The following is a 21,573-nucleotide window of genomic DNA, read 5'->3' on the forward strand; positions in this document are numbered from 1 at the left end:
TTATGGTTTGATTGTGCTCTGCACATTATATATAATGCCTTCTGCTTTAATTCGCTCCAATATTGGTCTGTAGATCTCCTTCGAAAAGGGTCCAATCAGGCCTTTAGCTCGAATTTCACCTGCAAGAAAATTAATTTGTAATCCATTTTCAGAAAGTGATGTTAAAGGTTAATTTTCACAACAAGAGTCCACATAAAGCATTAAGCTCAGAGTTAAGAAATTGTTGGAGGCCTAGGCATTTTTAAAATAGCTGCTTATCAAATGATCACTTAATCAACATTCTATAAGGAAAAAGGAGTTAATATTAGATTGAAAGCATGACTGGATTTAGAGACAAGGTCAGAATTTATACATTTTACTGTATTAACTACTTCCAAGACCATCTAAAATTAAACTACAGCAAGAAAGGAAAGTGAACCTAACTAGTCTGCTTCTATTTGCTAATGTCATTTTAAAAAATATAAAAAGTGGGTCTCCCTGGTGGAGCAAGGGTTGTCTCAGTGTTATCAAGCTATCTCCAGCCACTGCAGCATGAGTTCAATCTTCGGCCAGGAAGCTGACCCACGTGGCACAGCAAACCCTGCCTGTCTTGTTCGCTGCTCCCCTCAGCAGTGTATTTCAGTAGATCCACCTGTTCTGCTCCCCATTGTGTCTCTGTTGAATCCTCTCAAGCCCCGGACCTCTGGCTTACACCCCAGTTCTCGTATGCATAAATAAATAAAATAAATCTTTAAAAAATATATAAACAGCTCAACACCAACAGAATGACCTAAAATCAGTCTGATTATTTGGACACAGGTAACTACTGGATGGCTGAACCAAAGCCAGACTCTCTTCCTGGCTATGATAACCCCCTCTCTCTCACTCTTCATTCTGGTTTCTCCAGGACTGAGTGGGTGTTTTAATTTGATATTCTCTGGAAGGCTACTGTAGATGCGTTTTCTCATTGTTTCACATTTATATGCTTTGATCTTTTCTACCACCCTCATGCTTTTACAAGGGCCAATTGGGATATTATATTCATAGGCAATGCTCATTGAATGTATGTATGATCATCAAGGGAGAACGGAAAATTGAGATCTGAAATTATTTGATCCAAATTAGTTACTAAATACTAATAATATGTGGAGGTATAAGCTTAATATACCATAGCCTATATCTTTGAAGACCTGAAAGTGTATATCCTCAGCTATTTCACTATTACCACTCTCAAAACAGGAAAAACCAAGGGAAAAAAGAAAGAGTTAACATTCCCTGGGTCTCCCTCTATATGGTAGAAATGTTGTGTTGTTTTATTTAAGATCACAACAACCCTACAAATTAGAGAGAACAAAATCCACTTTGAAGATGTTAAAACTCTGGCTCGGAGAAACTGACTAACTTTTTACCTCATCACTCAACCATCTTGTGACTGAGCTGCAACAGAAATCAGGTCTTACTCCAAAATCTATGTTATTTTACTTACCAGAAGGTGACCAGTCAGCCAGTACATGGATTTTATGATTCAGCTCACTTATAATGAATGCCAGTATTATACTTAAGCATAATTATTTAACATTCAGTCCCTGAACAACTTGGAAATGATATGAAGACAGACTCAGTCCTCTAATAAAAGAACTTACCATCAAGCAACATCTTGGCTGCCATAGCTGTGGGAAATCCCACTGTTTTAGCCATGGCTGAAAAGCCATTCACATCTCCATAAACCACAAGATCAATAGTTTTATTTTCTAAATGACCCGAAGGATGTCTGATTCCAAAGCTGTCTCTCATCACAATCATATCTTTCTCTCCAGGGCCTTAAAGCAAATAGACATATTTAAATCAGTCTCATTACAACTCCAATATTGTATTTCATCTCTTGTTGCTGCCCTTTTGTTCTCAAGTTTCCTTGCCAATCATATGCAGTCCTTGAACAATGATCCATACCATTTTATAGCCCAACAAACAAGTGAAAAACTCAAGGAAATTATAGCTCTGAGAATGTTCCTCTGTCCAGATTGACATCACTATGGCTTGTGCACAGACATGAGGCCCTAGGTCACCCACTGTTCTACCCAAAATGTTCCTTTACAATTTCTCCAATGCACTGAAAATTAAAAGGAAACCAGGGTCTCCCTGGTGGTGCAGTGGTTGAGCACTGGGTTGCAAAGCTGCCCACAGCCTCTGCAGCGCCAGTTCAATCCCCGGCCGCTGGGTGAGGGTCCCAAATGGCGCACAGTGTATTTCATCAGTCTGCCTGTTCTGTTCCTCACTTTGACTCTGGTGAATTCTCTTACCCTCCAGTGCTTCTGACTGTACCCAGTGCTTGTATAAATAAATAAATAAATCTTTAAAAAAACTAAAAGGAAACCAATGTTATTTTTTCCTTCCCATATTACCCAAGTTCATTCTTACTTAATAGTTCCCTTATTTTTTCTCCAGAAAAAGAGCCCAACTATTCTTTCCCCTGTAACATACATGCCCACTGCTTGGCACCAGCCCTTCAATCTAATTCATTAACTGCTGCATCTTACAATCCTTCTTCTGGGATGTTTAGCTAATAGCCCATGGCCTACCATAGGAAAGTTTCATGGCCAAATACTTGGAGAGTGCATCCACAATGGATTCTGCCCGAGGAACTTGTTCATCCCCAAGTAAACCCAACCTGAGAAGCATAAGAGATGGATGCATTAGATCTTCAAGTCCTATACATAGTCTCACATAGGAAACCAAGCGGGGCGTTGAATTGATCTTGAAAAAGAAGAATCACACGTTAACAGTCCAAGTTATTGAACTTGTCTACACCATAAAATAACAGTATCAATAGTAATGTTTTAACCTTTAGAATCATCCCGATTCCTCCAGAAAGTGCTCCTCACAGCAGAATGGATACACTGGAAGTCCATGCTGTTGCAAAAGCTCTCTGAGGTTAATATACAGGTTAGATCTCCTGCATCAGTGATACCAGCAAATGTGCCACCACTGAGTGGATGAGTGTTTTAAAATTGTGGGAGTAAGACTTGGAGAATCTCACACTGGAAAGAAAAATATCCCACCTTTCTTGTGAGCTAAGTGGCAAACTGTCTCAAAATCACTATTTCCCAAGTTACAATTACCATTGACTTCTCTGTATTGACTTTTTATCCCCTCGTGAATATGGCACATGCTAATCTCTCTACAGCAGGCCAACATTAGAACAGAAATCAATCAAATACAAATGTAAAAAGAATGGTTCTAGTTTGATCATCCTTTGTGTAGGAAGGACTAAGTAATCATGAATGGAATAGAATCAGCTCCAGGTGGAGCAGTGGGTGCCTACCGTTCCGTAGCATCCAGCTGAGCACTGTCTCCGCCTAGTTTCTGAAAGACAGCTTCCTTAAGCACATCATGGGTGGAGGAGGGGGAAATCCCAACTAGATCACAGAGGAGTTCTTTCTGATTAGAAAAAAACAAAGATAATCATCTATGTTCCTAATAAAATACATAGAGAAATTATCTTATTAAGACATTGGGCCTCAAATTTTGAATTAGAAGTAATTATAGGGCCTCCCCAGTGGCGCAGCTGGTTGAGCACAGCGCTGTGAAGCTATCCGCAGCCTCTGCAGCACAGGTTAGAGTCCCAACCAGCCAGGGAGATACCCACATGGCACGGCAGACCTCTCCTGTCTCGCCTGCTGCTCCCCGCAGCAGTGCTTTCCATCTGTTTGCCTGTTCTGCTCCCTGCTCTGTCTCTGGTGAATCCTCTCACCCTCCCATGCCTCTGGCCTATACCCCAGCTCTTGTATAAATAAATAAATCTTTAAAAAAAGAAAAATTAAAAACAATAAATTGTAACATGAACACGCATATGCATACCCACACGTCAATAAATGCATAGTATTCCAGAATGATGCTTCAGCACCAAACATGTCTCATAACATCAACTCAATACTAAACAGATGGCACCCTATTTGCCATCACATTTCACGCCTTTGTGTGTCCTCTCCATCACTTTTTCACCTGTCTCCCTCACCCTCCAGCAGTCCATTTTGTCCAGAATAAAGTAGAAGAGACACCTTTCTGTGGTTGCTACTAGCAACCAGAGTCCTTTTGTAGGTTCAAGAGATGAGAAAGATCTTGTGGATAATAAAATCTCAAATGAAGAACACTTAACAAGTGGCAAAAGCTTTCTACTTTCTACACAAAACTTTTTCCAAGATCCAAAGTTAAAAGTTATGCTCTAGACTAAGGATCAATCAAATGGTTCACAGGCCAGATTCAGCCTCATTACCTGGTTATATAAGTGGAAAATTTTATTGGAACACAACCATGCTCGTTTATGTATTTCAGTGACAGAAAAAAATAGTCCTGACAGAGTATGCAGCCCATAAAACCCAATATATTCTTGATTCAGTCATCTATTTTTGGGCTTTTGGGTTGTTTCCATAGCTTAGCTATTATAAATAGTGCTGCTATAAACATAAGGGTGTAGGTGCCCTTTTGAATTAATGTTTCTGTGTCCTTTGAGTAAATACCTAGGAGTGAAATTGCACAATGGAATACTACTCAGCAATCAAAAAGGTACACTCATGCAATTTGCAGCAACATGGATGGAGCTGGAAGGGATCATGCTCAGCGAAATAAGCCAGAAAAAAAAGAAAAATACCAGATGGTCTCACTCATAGCAGGAATTTAGAAAATCTAAATAAGGGACCAGGAAAAAGACTTATTATAATAAAGCAAAAATCAAAATCAACAAGCAACTATAAACCAGAGACACACTATGGGGGGGAGGAGGGAGTAGGATCAAAACAAGGGAGGTAGGAATTAATTGTATGGGGACTATATCCAAGATGAAAATGCATACATTGTGCAAAAATGATGCAAAAATTATATAAAATTTAAAAAATAATAATATAAAGAAATAAAAACCTAATATATTTACAATCCAGTAACGTATCAAAAAGGTCTGTCCAAACCTAGAAATATGACTTCAGAATTGAGGTTACTAAAGGGGGAAACAGGGGTGAGAATGGCAACAAAGAGGGGAGGGGACCCAATGGTCTAGAGTAAAGAACTGCATGTGCTTTGGTGGTAGTTGTATTGGGGTGACATACACAGAATTATAAACCAGTGTTTTCACAAATCAAAAAATTATATATCTGTCAATTCCTGGACTGTAGTTCTAAGATAGGGGACCAACACAAGAATTCCTGCACCAACATTTCCAACCCAGCCACCTCATCCCTAGAATCATTCTGTAGATACTTATTTACTCCTGTCCAACAAGCAAATTTCTTTTTTTTTAAAGATTTATTTATTTTTATGCAAGAGCTGGGATACAGACAAGAGGCATGGGAGGGTGAGAGGACTCACCAGAGACAGAGAAGGGAGCAGAACAGGCAGACTGACCGAAGTACACTGCTGAGGGGAGCAGCAGGCGAGATAGGAGAGGTCTGCTGTGCCATGTGGGTATCTCCCTGGCTGGTCGGGAATTGAACCCGTGCTGCAGAGGCTGTGGACAGCTTCACAGCGCTGTGCTCAACCCACTGCACCAGAAGGGAGGTCCCCAACAAGCAAATTTCTGAAAGGTAAAATGTAGGTGGGGAAGGGTCTCAGGTTTAAAAAATACAAAAACAAAAAACTGAGTTCAAAAGGATCTGGCAAGCAACAATATCAACACTTATTTAGGAGACTTACTAGAATTCACAATATCAATCCTTTTCTCCTTACAAAAAATTCCTGACATTTTTACTGGAATAAGGGCATGTTCATTTACATTGCACGACCAGCTAGAAAAAAGTTAATTTCTGGAAGTTCATGGAAGCACTACTTTACTTTCAGTTCCAAATCTCCGAAGTTTCTCCCAATCCTGAGACTCAAGATTTTAACACAACACAGATATACCCACAAACTCAGAAATTGAAAGCTGAGTTACTCATGGCTATAAATGATCAAATGAAAGAACTGATGGGGTTTGGGGCTGGGAATCTGGTGACTCCTGAGTTACCACTTCCAAGAGACCCAGGCCTAACTCCTGCCACTAGATTACCACTTAGACAAGAGGTGGAGCCCAGGGCCCAATGGAAAAGCAAGTCCTTGTGCCAGGGCCGAGAGGCCATCTAGTGGTGAGGCTGCTGGAGGAAACAGACCCAGGCGGCAGAGTCAGGTCCTGTGCCCCTTCCCACCTCCCATAACAGTAAAGGAAAAGGGAATTTGAGGTTAGGGTTTATGTTCCTGCACAAAAGCCACAGAATGGATTCTTTTGCTGGTGCAAACCAAACTTCAAACCTGGCCATTCCAGAAGAGCAGCAGATAGCATGTAATTCCAGAGTCACTCACCCAGGTGAGAGGCTTGGCCTCAGGTTGAAGGGCAGGGTAGGGATCTCTGTTGATAAGGCCCAGTTTTATAAATCCAGTCAAAGCTTTGGCGTATCCCTGTAACAGGAATTATTAAGCAATATGTGAAATTTTTCTCTTCAAAGGAAAAAAAAAAGCTTTTTTGAAGTGAGTTTGCATCATAATTAATTGAGAAGACAAGCTAAAAAGAAACATTTCTATTGTGGGTATGGATACCGCCACTTTGTGCTTCAAACCCAATTCAACAGTGTTGCTACCCCACTGTTTTATGTAAGAGAACTCGCAAAACTTGGCTCTTTATTCCTGTCTCTGGGTAACGTGTGAGTGGTATTTTCTGGCAGCATCAGGGCAAATTTCCTCACATGTGATGTGCTTTCAGCTCAGCAGAGAACTATTTAGCAGAACAGTTATTCTCTCTTATCGAATGGAAGGCACATATCAGAACATTCCCCCAAAGCAGACCATTTATCCCACTGGTTTCGATCCACTGTCCTAAGGCATCTGGGCAACAGGAAAAGTCAGAAATCAGACATTTTTCTACAATGTCACCACGCTGTAAAAATTCATGTGTCTTTCATTATCTACAAGAAAAGCCTGAGTCCTGGGCATGTCCTAACAGTCACCCTAACATGCTCGTCCAGCCTGCCCACCTGGTCACCACCTCCACACTCAGCACTCCCCAAATGAGCTTGGTCTTCCGGAGACCTGGCCATCGCACAAGGTCTGCACCTGGGAGCAGCGGCCACCCTTCCTCATCTAATGAAAGGATATGCCTCTCTTAAGACCCAGCACAGTGCCTCTTGTCTGAGGGGAAAGTTCCAGGAAGAGGTAGAAGACAATGAATAAAATAGGAGCCGGGGAAAAGCTGGTAGGGAACTAAAGTCATCACCTTCGGACCAACATGTCATCCATCCTCAAAAAAAATCATTAGTGAATATTGGCTAACACACACAGGACGGATGTCCCCTCTGGCCATCACCAGGAAATCTCACAGGAGAGAGAGAGAGCTTCATTCATCTCTCTGATTTTTAGAAAAGTTTGTATTTCAGGCATGCTGACTGTCGTGGGTTGAATAGTGTCCCCCTCAAAATTCACAGCTTCCCAGATCCTCAGACTATCACCTTACTTAGATCTTTGCAGATAAAGTCAGTTACGGATCTCACTATGAAATCAGCCTGCATTTAGTTTGGGCCCTAAGTTCAACGGCTGATGTCCTTATAAGAGGACAGGGCATAGTCAGACACACAGAGGAAGGTAACAGTCAGGTGGTGGCAGAGATTGGGTGGATGTACCGCCAAGTTTAGGAATGCTAAAAATGTTCAGTGACTACCAGAAGTGAGGAGAGGAGAGAGGTGTGACTGGGCCAGTTTCTCCCTCCATCTCCAAAAGATACCCTTCCTGCCCTCACTTTGATTTCAGATTTCTGACCTTCTGAATGGTGAGTGAAGCCATTTCTGTCCTTTTAAGTTACCCAGTTCATAGCAATTTGTTACAACAGTCCTAGGAAACTATTATAGTGATTGCCTAGATTTTGTCATCCCTGCTGCTGTTCTGTGGCTAACACATGTGTAGTGGACATGGGTTTTTATATGCCTGGAATATTCACCCCACTCTGGTCAAAAACATTTCAGACTTGGTTTGGGGATAGTGGTGTTCACTCCAACTTCAAGCCTAGGGCCAAAGTTGATCAGCCCATCTTATCCCAGTAATCTCAGGGGCTGATGGGACAAAAATCATATTTTTAACTATAAAGAAGAGAGACTTTTCCATTCTCACCTAAGAGGCTGAGCCTGCGGCCGCTTCCACCATGCCTCCAAGGGGATCCTGGCATTACAGCCAATACATGAAGGAAGAGGAACCAAGTCCCAGTGGTGTCACCTGACCTCAAATTATACTACACCCAATGCTGTACCACAACTGCCCTCTACTCCTCATGAGCCAACAATTTCCTTCTTGGTTCAAGCCATTTTGAGTTGAAGCTCCCAAAACATTCAGTCAAAGAAGTCTTGAGAAAACAGACCCCAACCTGGTTTGCCACCTGAATTAGTATGATGACTAAGAAAGATTTAGTGTACACATCACCTACATCTGAACAGACAACAGGCTTCATCAAAGAACAGTTGCTCACCTTGTATCTCAGTGTACCCCGCAACAAAGTGTGCGCAGACTGAATGCCATAAATCTCAGCATATTTTGTGCTGTCTCTGTTCGGATAGCCTTCCAAATTTAATCCTGGGAAATAATCCATGGGAGAGACCGCGTCAAGAAAGGCGATGCCCCCTGCAGTGTTCACCACCTAGGGAAAATGCAAGACATGTCAGGGACAACTTGTTTCCTTTTGAGTTTATTTGCATTATTTGCACAATAAATAAATCAAAGTTAGAAAGAAAGCAGTAGGGCCTCCCCGGTAGTGCAGCGGTTGAGCGCTGGGCTGCAAGGCTGCCCGCAGCCTCTGTAGCACCGGTTCCATCCCCGGCCACTGGCAAGGGTCCCACATGGCGTACAGACCTCTCCTGCCACCTGCTGCTCCCCTCAGCAGTGTACTTCGGTCCTTCTGCCTGTTCTGCTCCCCGCTCTGGCTCTGGTGAATTTTCTCACCCTCCCACACTTCTGACTGTACCCAGTGCTTGTATAAATAAATAAATAAATCTTAAAAAAAAAAAAAGGCAATAAAGGATCTGGAGAAAAAAACTAATAAAGCGTCCCAAGGGCACTATTCTTGCAAGTTTTAAAATCTGACTGAGAGTATTTTTTTTTGCTTGTCTTTTACTAATGTTTTGTTTTCTTTCTTATTTTAAAGATTAAGCGACCTTGCATCAGAACACTCTATGAGTTTCAGGTGTTCATGTGTATATACTCCATTTGGTCACTAACAATCATCCGACTATTTTCCCCTTATCATTATTCCCTTTGTCCCAATTTACCCACCCCCTTTATGCCTCTCCTTCCAGTAAGACTAGTTGGTCTTACAGTCTAAAGGTTTATTTTCGCTTCATTTAATCCATATATTGATTTCTCTCATACCATGAGTGAATCGTAGTGTTTGCCTTTCTCTGTGGGATTTTTTCACTAACATAATTGCCTCTAAATCCCTCCACGTTGTTGCAAATGGCAGGATTTCATCTCAAGTTTGTTAATATTCCATCGTGTATATCTGCACGTCTTCTTTACATAACAAGCACGGGGGAGCTGCCAATGTACCTGCAGATAGATTTGGAGGAATTTGCCCAGTGGATTCTTGGCCTAAGCTGAATGATCCCCAGAGTTTATTTGTGGCTAGGTCTGCACGTGTCTTGATATGAAAGATAAGGCGGACACTTACACGTATGTAATATAGCCAGATCCCGCAAAGAGGTGGCTATGTGGGCTGCACAGTCTCACTTGGCAGAGTCTCTCCTGTTAAAGGCTTGCTTTGCAGAGGACAAGCATGACTGAAAATTCCAGCAGCAAGAGAGGAAGGCTTTTCATTAACTTTCTTATGAAAATATTCTGGACAGAGCAATAAACATGCCCAGGAGGAGCTTTTATGCGTTGTTACTATAAAACACATTTTTCCTGCCAGGATTCTAAGTCTCAAAAAATCTATTAAGGTGGCAAATATTAAACTTTAGGGGCAGGGCAATATTTTAAAGAAAAATTCAGTAAAGACCACCATATCCAACACTTCACCCATCACAAATAAGTTAGCCGGCTGATTAGTCTATAATGAGATCCTTGCAGAGAAATGCAAGCTGAACAGTAATGATCATTTAAAGAGGAAACTTGAGCAGGATCTTTAAGAAAGGGCCATTTTAGCAAAGCAAAGCATCATGTTTTCCCAGGCTGTTCTCCAGTGCCAGGGAGATGCAAGCAGCACTCCTTACTTTGTTTTAAAATAACATTCACGATAAAAGGAAAAAATTGGGCCTCCCTAGCAGCACAAGGGGTTAAGTCTTAGCACTATGAAGCTATTGGCAGCCACTGAAGCATAAGTTCGAGCCCCAGCCAGGGAGCTGACCCACATATGGTGTAGCAGTCCTCTCCTGTCTTGCTTGCTGCTCCCCTCAGCAGTGTATTTCAGTCAGTCCACATGTTGTGCTCCCCACTCTGTCTTTGGCAAATCCTCTCACCCCCTCCAACCTCTGGCCTACACCCCAGTTCTATATGTATAAATAAGTAAAATAAATCTTTAAAAAATGGAATGATTTCTAATTCTACAAATATAAAAGCTGCTGCCTGAAAGAATCTCTAACTTCGACCAAGATTTTATCACCACCAACCTCCCTCTGTAGTTCATATTTGCCAGGGACTTACAACACACCTGACCTACCTCTGCCAGGTAGACTGGGTCTCACTGACACCAACTGCAAGAACCCTGCCATGCTGGTATTGGCATGCTTGTCTTCAATAAGGACCCCAAAGCACAAAGAGAGTAAAAGCTCATTCTCTTGCCCAGCTGAAATGTATCAGGAGCTTAGAATACATCTTGGTAGAATTTGAAACTGAGCATCTGCCCAATCCTTCAGGATTCACATAACTGGAGAACTGGCTGGAGTGTTAGGGCTCCGTCACACATCAGGAGACAGATGCCCACTGGATTTCCACAACTGCTTGGCCTCTGGTGGCACTATGAGGAATGCCAGTTGTGGACACAGCTTGGGGTCCTGTTTCACATCCTGAAACAAGTGGATGTAACGTGCCAGCATCAAATGAAGTGTCCTGAGTGTTTAGTGACATTTTAAGTGCAGCTCTGGTCCCCTGGCAACTAAATCAGCTCTTCTCAATGCCAGCTGCACATAAGAATCACTGGGGGCATTTTTAAAGCTCCCAAACTCCAGGTGAATCAGAGTCTCTGGGGATGGTACACAGACATCAATGCTTCTTAAAACTGCCTGGGTTACTCCAAAGGGCCGCCAAGGCATACTTTTCAGTAGGCACAGAAGACAAGAGCCAATACGAGCACTCGCCTTGCTTCTAAAGAAATCCTGTCCCTTTACTCCTTTGTACATGAAATACATTTAGATCCACAGACATGCAGCATAATAATAATGCAGTTGCCAGAATGATCTGGTTAGGATGCACCTCTGATCACATAGCTCGTTATTCCCTGCAGGGACAGGGTGAGGGATGCCTGGGGGTATAAAATGGAAAGAGGAACACTCTGCCTAGTCATATTTATTCTTCAGTATAAGTATACTGACGGATAAGAGCATAAACTATGAAGGCAGAAAGATGTGGTTTGGAAATCGGCTGTGCCACTTGCTACACTTTATCTGTGGCTGGTGAGCTGAGCATCTTATACCCGTTTTCTCCCTTAGACACCTGGTAGGGTGGCTGTCAGAATCAAATCAGGCTACTGCTTGGTACAGACATGAGTGGCATCATTCCTGTCCAACTGGCACCTTATCCTTCAAGGTCAAAAACATCTCTTCCCTGCTCATTTTCCCCCACCCCCCGCCCCTTCGCCAAGTCCAAATCGATTGTCCTCTCATCTATATTTCTGTGTCCTGTTAGCTTAGGCTCAAATACCTAAATAAGTAGCCGTTATTCTAGTGTCTGCATTTCCTGCCACAGGAGAGCTGGTAAAAAGGGAGAGAACAGGGCTCTGGAATCAGTGAGATCTGAGCTTGAACCTCAGCTGAATGACCACGGACATTGTCCTTGAGTGGGTTTCCTTACTGTGCAGTGATGAAACTTGGAGCTCTCTTACATTCTGGTTACGGCAGCTGAGAAAGAAACCTCAGTGTCTTCCCCTGACCCACCAACTCTCTCCACTCAAGAGCCACCCCCATTCCAGGCTGAGTGCTCCCATATGGAATTTCATTCAGCATGAGCATCTTTGGTGCCTTGCTCCACCTCCAGCACAGAAGAGTGGCTCAGCCATGTCTGTCGTGCTGACATAATGGCAAGATGGGTCTTCACATCTGCAGAGAGGCTGAGAAGTGAAATTTCACACTGTAGAAGCAACGTGCAAGAAGGAGAAGAGGAAAAATGAACACAGGTTTTGCTGGGAGCAGAGAGACCACACGAAATGGAACCAGAGAACTATCCCAGGAAATACCAAAAGAGGGGCGGTGGAGGTAAGGGGGTAAGCAGCATGTCCATCAGTAAATGGCCTTGAGAGAGGAGAGAAAGATTTTGCTCTTCCTTAGGCACTGCAGGTTTGTATCATGGCACATTCCTTCACCTTTCCATCAAGCAGGTAGGTAGCAGACTGCATTACGTTCATCAACACTCCCACTGGACTCCAGCTAAATTTGTATCTCAAGGGATTGTCTGAATGTTCAGGGGCTGGAAGCCCACCACAGTAGGAAACATAAGATTCAATCTGTAATTAGAGAATAAATAAGGGAGAGTGAATGATATGTTAGGGGAAATGATGTATCTAATTAATAGAGCACAATGACATAGATGAGGTAAACCTGCTACAGATTTTCTTTCATCCTTAAAGTCAAACATCATCTGTTTAAGTCAGATATCCATATCCATATATACACATATATACACCTCAGCTAGCATTTCATTCCGTTAAAAATTCAACTAATAGTTTAATTCTACCTGATCAGTTCCTCCTGACTTTTGTATTCAAATGATATATATTATGTATATAACACATACAGTTTGCTATTCTGGAATATATGTATATTATATTTAATCTGATTTATCACACTTTCATATCCAATAGCTCCTCTGTGTAAATTTAATTCTTATTTTTTTTTAAGATTTATTTATTTATACAAGCACTGGGTACAGTCAGAACCACGGGAGGGGGAGAGAATCCACCAGAGCCAGAGTGGGGAACAGAACAGGCAGACTGACGAAATACACTGCTGAGGGGAGCAGCGGGCACAGCAGGAGAGGTCTGTCGTGCCATGTGGGTCCCTCCCAGGCGGCCGGGGATCAAACCAGCGCTGCAGAGGCTGCGGGCAGATGCTCAGCCGCTGCGCCACCAGGGGAGGCCCTAAATTTAATTCTTATACAAACAGACTGCTTATATTCCAAAGAATTTTTCCCACTTGTAAAAGTCATATCTTTTCATATAATCTCCAAGACAATCTAAAATATTGTATTAAGTCAAAATATGATAGTAGTATCTATTTCCCTAAAAATCAATTGCTATGATTTAGACATATTTTTACCACGCAGATATTTCACTTAAAATTTCTACTCAAACAATGAGCTAGAATATAGACACATTAATCAATATTGTAGAAACATTACTTCTATACACAAGAGCTGGATTTTTTAATATTTCCCTCCAAGGACCTCTGGGTACAATTGGGCTCACCTTGGCTCCTGCGTCCCTGGCCTTGTCTATTGTTTCCATTGCCAACATGTGATCAAGACCAGGATCCAGTCCCAACTCTCCAATGACTGTGATGCCCGCCTCTTCCACACTATAGCAGGTGGAAGAAGGAGGAGGGAAAAGTCAAGTATCAAATAAAAATAATGCGTTGGAGCCACTTTGTCAAAGGTGATTGAACCTTACCTCTTTTCTAATTCTTTCAGTGCTGGTGTGATGTAACTTGCAGTGACCATGTTAACTTTGTTTGTGATGCATGCCTTGGCCACAAGAGGATGCAATACATAAGGTAACAAGCTTAAAAACAAAGGGAGATACTGATCAGAAATATTTTTTTTTCCAATCCACCTTTCCAATGTCCCTTGTCCAGTACAAAAGCTTGGTCCTAAGGCATCACTCTGTTAAATTATTCTTGTATACATTACCAAGGACTCCTGACTACAGAATAAACCTACCCTGTTACCACATTTAAACTCTCTACAATTATGACCTTCACCCAACCTTTCCATTTTTCTCCCTCAATCTTTTTCACAAGCCATATAAAAGAACCAAAGAAGCTATTATAATTCCAGAATCACAGCTTTTACTTTTCCAGCTCTGAACCTTTATTGTAGGTTCTAATTGTACCTTCTATCCACTTACCTCACCCAGGTCATAGCCTCCTTTAAGTAGTGGCTGAAAAGGCATCTCCACTGAGGATCTTCCCCACATTCCCCCAAAGCCAGAACTCTTTCTTCTGCATGTATCTAGCTACTATTTTTTAACTTTTAATGGAATTTATTCTACTCATCTTTATGTTTTTAAGATTTTTTTTGTCTTCGGTCCCCTACTGAAAGACAAGGTTACTGTCTTTTAACCAGCATGTCTCCCAAATGGCTATCAGGTGGCGGGGGGGGGGGGCATTAAACTAAATCAAAATAGCCTGTATTTTATATTCAAGAGCAGGCAGGAGCTAGGCTTTAATGGTATTGATTGATGAAAGGTTATCAAAATGGAGAAAGGCCCACATGATGAGCACAAGTTGAAGCTGCCCTCAAAATTCAATTTTGATTGAGTTTTCTAAAAATCTGGATTTTGTGTTTTAATGTAGTGCTGGGACTATACAATCACAAAAAATAAGTTTCTATAAATGTTGATACAACTGAGTATAGTTAAGGAAAAGTAAAGCCTCCTACTGATTGCACAATAATAATTATTACTAACTTATTGTCTGTTTGGTAAAGCAATCTTCATAGTACCAATGAAAATATAAATACAAAACTATAGGCATAATCACACTGCATCACTCTAATTGTAAAATTCATCCTGCATGCTTTGTATTTTTCTTTACCTAAAACAAGAATAAAACCATCTCTCATATAATTATTCTTCCTCAGATCAACATAACAGAATATTGCTTAGATTTATTATCATGTGGAATAGAGTTCTGTACATATTTTGCCAGCATTAATATAAAAGTTCTTGATCTGTTCCTTAATATTTTTATTCAAAAAGAATTAATACTAAACATGGCAACCATTTAAAAGCCAATGAACAAAATACTTGCAAAACTTCAGTTAGAAAGTTTATTTTAAGAAAGGAGAGGAGAAAGAGGAAACAAAAAAAGAGAAATAACTACAAATTATATGGCAATCACCTCTGGATGGATACAAACCTGATGACAAGATCCTGCTTTGCCACCAAAGAGCCCAACTTCTCTTCTTCTTTACCAATCTCCATGCTAACAGGATTGATGTTATATTTCTTGCCTAACTGCTCAATTTGACTTCTCATGTCAGAACCTATCCATGAAATAAGAAGTCCAATATTTTAGATTTCCTTCCACAAGTCAGAGCAAGCACACTTGAACATCAAAATTATTTTTCCAAAGTAGAGAAACAATAGTCATGCAAAATTAAAGTAAAACACTGTGAACTCAGCTTTTCTTCTTCAAAATCAGGACTTATTTACCTACTGTTATTTCTATGTTCTTATCTCTCGACAGGTATTCCAACACAGGCTCAGAGACATAACCAGTTCCAAGAACCAAGACCTTTTTCTTGGTGCCCATTGAAAATGACTGAGTACGTTCCCTATTGAAAAAGGGGGAGGTGGGAAATAAGTTAACCAAAAAATTATTAGATAACAGGATCTTGCTGTCCCCAAACGAAACCAAAACTTAGACTATGATGCACTCATTTTTAAAGATTATTATTTCTTGTGATAAAAAACTTCAACAGGAGTTTCCTATAGCAACATTTCCCACTAATTATTTTAGATTTTGTACAAATGATGTCTCTGAAGGGTTTGTCCACAGACTTACGAATTTCCAGCACCACCAGCGGGGTGCCAGTGCTGGAACACTTACTGCCTGGCTTACTCACAGTGAGTAACTTGGTCTCACACTTTCTCCTTCCAGGGGCTATGACTCAAAATCCTGCTGGTGCTTTTCATTGAAACCTCATTTATTCCTCACAACAATCCAAGGAGATGACAATCTGAGAGAAGATGATTCTCATCCATATAAGCCATTTATCTTTAGGGTCACTTAAGAATAGTTGAAAATATTAACAGTTGAGCCATGGCACAAATATCATGGGTCAAGTGTAGACACAAATCTTAAGACTAGAACTAGGCAGGATTTTAATTCTTGGACAGTTTATTCTGTTAAAATTTATACCTTCTTAACCTATAACTCTTTGTCTTTACTCCCAACTATGACACTCAAGGTAGTGACTATGTGTTGCCCCTCTTTATAAACCTATTAATAATGTTCAGTGTTTTGTCTTAAATATGGATACTCATCAAAATATTTTTAATTAATTTCCCAGCTCTCAGTGTAAAATCATGGAAGGGGTCTGGGTGCCAGGGATTTAAGCAACAAGGTCAATTGCTGGACTCTTGTAGGCCAGCCAATTCTTTTAAATGTTAACCTTTTCAGTAATTATAAGTAAATACAATTAAAAGCAAATGTAAAGTGTTCTTGCCTCTCTTCATCCCCATCTTACTACTGATGAGTTAATTAATACTCTCCCATTTCATCTTCCAGAAAGAACCACTATTATTTTCCTATGCATATTCTTTTTAATAATGTGTATAGTGTTGTTTATATTATATTATAGCACGTCATATCATATTATATATTGATGTCCAAATATAGCATTTTGGTGTCCAAATATTAAATGCCCAAAATGTATTTTTAAAAACTCACTCCTAGATTCTAATACTGTCCACCCCACTGACAACCCCAAGCCTCAGGCTCCAGGTTAATAATCACTGTGCTAATTGACAGAGAGTATAAAAATAAGGCATTGGCTAAGATAAATCAGATTTCCTTGCAAAATGCAATCTTCATTCTCAGTCTCTTGGCACAACCTTCCAGGCAGGAAGGAGGACAGAAGTGCTAACAATTGGAACCAAAAGACCTGTTGGTACTTGAAACCTGCTGTGAAGAGTGAAAATATCATCATGATTGGTCACGTAAGGCACTTTGTTAGAATTAGTGACACAAGAGATCATCAGATGATAAGAATCAAAGTATACAGAGAGCTAGGAAAAACAAACACATGTGGTTTCTGCTATAAGAAATTATCAGATAGAGTTTTAGAATTATCTGCTTTTTTTTAAAACAAAACAAATAATACTCTCTTGGTATCTTATGCCAGAATATTTCATGTTACATAAAAAGTAACAAACATGTATGGAAAAAAATATAACAGTAGTGTACTGAATCTGGATGCATCTCCTTTTTATTTCTTAGAGATAAAATAAGAAGGAAGATAAGGCTGTTTGTTTGTTTTTAATTTTCCCATTGTGATTCCTTCTGAGAAGTCAGTGCGTGGGTTATTTTGTTAAATGTGACTAGATATAAAATAGAGCAGACAGAAACACAAATCAAAAGCAATCAGCTGAAGGAACTGGAATAGTCCAAAGAAATGTCAATGTTTTTAAACTTTGAGTAGTAAAATCAGTTAAGGAAACAAGAGCCTTAGCTAAGTGGCTTTCTCTAAGACAACTGTCCTCTGTAGATTTGCCACATTATTTTTTGGCACTGCCCTTGTTATAAAAATCCCCAGGGAGAATTGCCTGCTCACAATTTTCCTTCTTTATCACTGCTTTTAATTTCTAACTAAAAGCCCACTTGCCCAAACATTCTACTGAATGAGAGGCCAAACACTCAACTAAAAACCAGACTAAAAGCACTACAGAAAGGAGTGTGCTTATTTTCCTTTGAGAAAATAACTGAGGCATGACACTATTTGAAATGCTAGAAAAAGAAAAAAAGGCTAATGGAAGTACAACCTCTTGGACTTTTTTTTGCTTACATATTATTCTACGTAAAATATTAGAAAGCCAAAATGGCAATGCACTACTATTCATGGAAACATAATCCACACTGGTTTCAGCTAATCATTTTGTTTGGATTTCCTATATTTACAGACATTTTCAAAATTTACATTCTGTATAAAGCTAGTATCATGAACTCACAATTGAAGCATTTAAAAATACTCATCAGATCCAAGATAAGAATAATGCTTACCTGCTCTCTCGGAGTTTCTGGATATATTTATACTTATCAGGCAATATACCATTGGATGTAATCACTGCCTAAATGTATATGACACAAGACATTTCTTTAGTATCCACATTTTAGTCCCCAAAACATGGGCTCATGACTAATAGAGAAGAGACAGATGACAGAGATGAAGAGACAAAGGAGAGAGAGAAAGAGAGAGAGAGAGAAAGGAGAAGGGAGAGAAGAAAGACAAGGGTGGCAGAAAAAAACATGTTCATGGAAAGAATTATTTTTCATGACTTACATCTCTCACCACAGGAGAAAAATTCTGACTTTCAAGAGGCTTTGTTGCATCTGATAATATCTGAAAGGAAAATGAGATTGGTAAGAGATCTGTAACACTGCAAAGAAGGCTTCTTGGTATTTTTATCCTTATTAAATCCCTTATTAAAAGGGGATAAAAGAATTAAGTAAGCAGTTTTCTGAACATCACCAAATATAAATAATTGGTGATAGAAGCCTTCTACAGGTAATGAGATCTGTTCCCAAGGATATGTTATTTTAGCACGATCTCCAATTGTAAAACTAAAGGGTATTAGAGTTGTCCCCCCAGGATCCATAGGGGATTGGTTCCAGGACCCCAAAGATACTAAAAAATGCAGACACTCAAGTCCCTTATATAAAATGGTGATGTATTTGCATATTACATACACACTTCCTGCCAAATACATTAAATTATCTAGAGATTACTTATAATATTTAATACAATGTGAATATTATGCAATATAGTTGTTAACTATTTTATTTTTAGAATAATGACAAGAAATCTGTATATGTTCCATACAGAACCACCATAGGCATAGCTACATATTACGTATTTTCCATCTGTGGTTGGTTAAATCCTTGAATGCAGAACCAATGAGGATGACAGGACAGCTGCACAATCTCTTTGCTTGCTGGAAACATGAAAAAGCTTTTCCTTCCCACCAGTTAAATGAGTATGTGAGCACCATCACAAGCTTCATGGACATAATCTATTCTGAGGGCTCCATCCCATCCCAAACACTCAGGCTATTCTATTAGAAGTAGAAAATGGCTCTTCCAGGCAGCAGGCCCACCCACCCTACACTACGGAGTCTTCCTCAGATCAATATAAGCATGTCACCATCTCAAAAGTAGCAGGGAAAATGATTTCACCAAGTAGACCTAAAAGTAGTCATCCATGTTCCTCCCATTATCTCAAGAATGAGCTAAATGGCCAACAACCAAGTCACATCTCTCATGTTAATATCACAGCGACCTTCCTGTCCTCCTTTTTTCTGCTAAGGTATGTAATTGTTGCATAGACTGCCAGGGGTAAAGGTCATTTAAGTCACTATGGTTGCTTCTGTTGCCCTTGAGACAATCTCTCTCTCTCTCTCTCTCTCTCTCTGTTTCTCAGGTGAAAGTAATACCAATTTCATGAAAAATATTTCTGACACCATACAAAATGAAATACTTTCCAACTTGTTTTATGAAGCCAACATAACCTTCATGCCAAAACCTGACAAAGACACAAAGACATTAGAAGAAAAGAAAGTTATAGGTTAAGCTCGCTCTTGAACATTTGTGTAATACTATTAAATCAAATAAATCACGGTATAAAATTAACAGAAAAATGTATACAGGTGTACCAGAATATATGTGAAAATTTTCCATAATAGAATTATTAGCAATAGCTCCAAATAGTAAGCAACCTCAAATGTCTACCAAATGTAAGACAGATAAATCTTGTTATATTCATTAGCAACCTGACTCTGGTTATAAATAAAATATTAATGCATTGCAACCAGGCTGAGTGGATTCCAAGAATTGAAGTTGGTTTGATATTTGAAAAACAGATAAAACTCACATAGTTAACAGAGCAAAGGAAAAAAGTCAAATGAGGGCCTCCCCAGTGGCGCAGCGGTTGAGCGCTGGGTTGCGAAGCTGCCCGCAGCCTCTGCAGCGCCAGATCGATCCCCAGCTGCTCCCCGGCCACCAGAGGAGGGTCCCACATGGTGCGCAGACCTCTCCTGCCGCCCGCTGCTCCCCTCAGCAGTGTACTTCGGTCCCTCTGCCTGCTCTGCTCCCCGCTCTGGCTCTGGTGAATTCTCTCACCCTCCCGCGTTTCTGACTGTACCCAGTGCATGTATAAACAAACAAACAACAAACAAACAAATAAATAAATAAATAAAACATGCCTCTATTAAAAAAAAATCTAAAAAAAAAAACAAAAAAAAGTCACATGATCCTCTCAATGAATATAGAAAATACATCTGATTAAATACAGTAGTCATTTATAATAATAATATGCTTAGAAACCTCCTTGATATGATAAAATCTAAAATATTGAAATTTTCCCTCTTATGATCACAAAAGAGAAAAAGATGCTCTGGGTATTGATTTTACTTCTATTCATTTGCTTCTAATGCAAGAAGGAAAAATAAAAAATAGGCTGAAATTAACAGAAGAAGGATCACAGAAAGGAAGAGATATGTACAACAGTCATAATCACATATAATTCAGATTATATAACAAACTCACAAATGTATGAGATAAAAGGAGAAATCAGAAAATGTGCAAGTACATTTGAAAAGCACTGCACAGATGACACTCCTAAATGGTTCAAGAAACATAAGAAAAGTTACCCAATCTTTTTAGTCACTAGAGAAATGCAAATAAAAACTACAATGAGATACAACTACACATACAAAAAAATAGCTAAATGAAGAGATTATGAAAGCATAATATTGAGATTTTGGAGCACAGGACCCTTTTATGATACTGATGGGAGTGGTTCTGGCACTCTGGAAAAGCTTTTGGAACTAGTGAAATTGAATATTCCTTAAAACTCAGCAAATCTAGAGTAGGTATAAATGAAACAAAAGAATTATGTACATATGAATACCAAAAGACATGCTAAAAATTCATAGTAGAATTATTAATAAAAACCACAAACAGAAAACAACCCCAAGAACCCATCAACAGGAGACAGATAAATAAATCTTGACGTATTCACATCTTGAACTATAACACAGCAATGAAAAGGAAGACATTATTGTTAAACTAAATGATGAATCATATAAAAATAATATTGAATGAAAGTTGAATGAAAAGAATATTGAATGAAAGTTTTAGACACAATAGCATACATCTTGCACAATTTCATCTATATAAGTTTTCCCCCAAAGGCAAAAAACTATGCCACAGTTTAAAGTCAGGATGGTAGGTACCTATAGTAAGGAGAATAGAGGGAGTGCTGGGGAGATGAAGAGGGTTTTTAGGATGGTAACATTGTTCAATTTATTTACTTATATAGTTTTCACTTGGATGTTTTCTGATGATTTATTATGCTGTATAGCTCTGTATCACTAATCTGTGACACTTTAATATTTTTTATAAAGATTTATTTTTATTTATTTATACAAGCACTGGGTACAGTCAGAAGCACGGG

The 21,573-nt window shown here is 39.7% G+C and overlaps 1 protein-coding gene across 1 annotated transcript in view; it reads right to left on the reverse strand.

Moving 5' to 3' along the window:
• The window catches only part of AASS (aminoadipate-semialdehyde synthase), a gene marked incomplete at its 3' end in the record, with an annotated part of 41,248 nt that continues 19,675 nt past the window's right edge, over window positions 1-21,573 (reverse strand). The window contains exons 11-23 of the mRNA XM_084229592.1: window positions 18,403-18,462; window positions 18,123-18,190; window positions 15,554-15,675; window positions 15,258-15,384; window positions 13,790-13,900; window positions 13,589-13,697; window positions 12,488-12,628; window positions 8,450-8,617; window positions 6,304-6,399; window positions 3,302-3,417; window positions 2,559-2,647; window positions 1,623-1,799; window positions 1-119 (exon numbers count right to left, since the gene is read on the reverse strand). Coding sequence (XP_084085718.1) covers window positions 1-119; window positions 1,623-1,799; window positions 2,559-2,647; window positions 3,302-3,417; window positions 6,304-6,399; window positions 8,450-8,617; window positions 12,488-12,628; window positions 13,589-13,697; window positions 13,790-13,900; window positions 15,258-15,384; window positions 15,554-15,675; window positions 18,123-18,190; window positions 18,403-18,462 — 1,503 coding nt within the window. The remainder of the gene's footprint in view (window positions 120-1,622; window positions 1,800-2,558; window positions 2,648-3,301; window positions 3,418-6,303; window positions 6,400-8,449; window positions 8,618-12,487; window positions 12,629-13,588; window positions 13,698-13,789; window positions 13,901-15,257; window positions 15,385-15,553; window positions 15,676-18,122; window positions 18,191-18,402; window positions 18,463-21,573) is intronic.

This window comes from Talpa europaea (assembly GCF_964194135.1).
Source record: "Talpa europaea genome assembly, chromosome: 3".
NCBI lineage: Eukaryota > Metazoa > Chordata > Mammalia > Eulipotyphla > Talpidae > Talpa > Talpa europaea.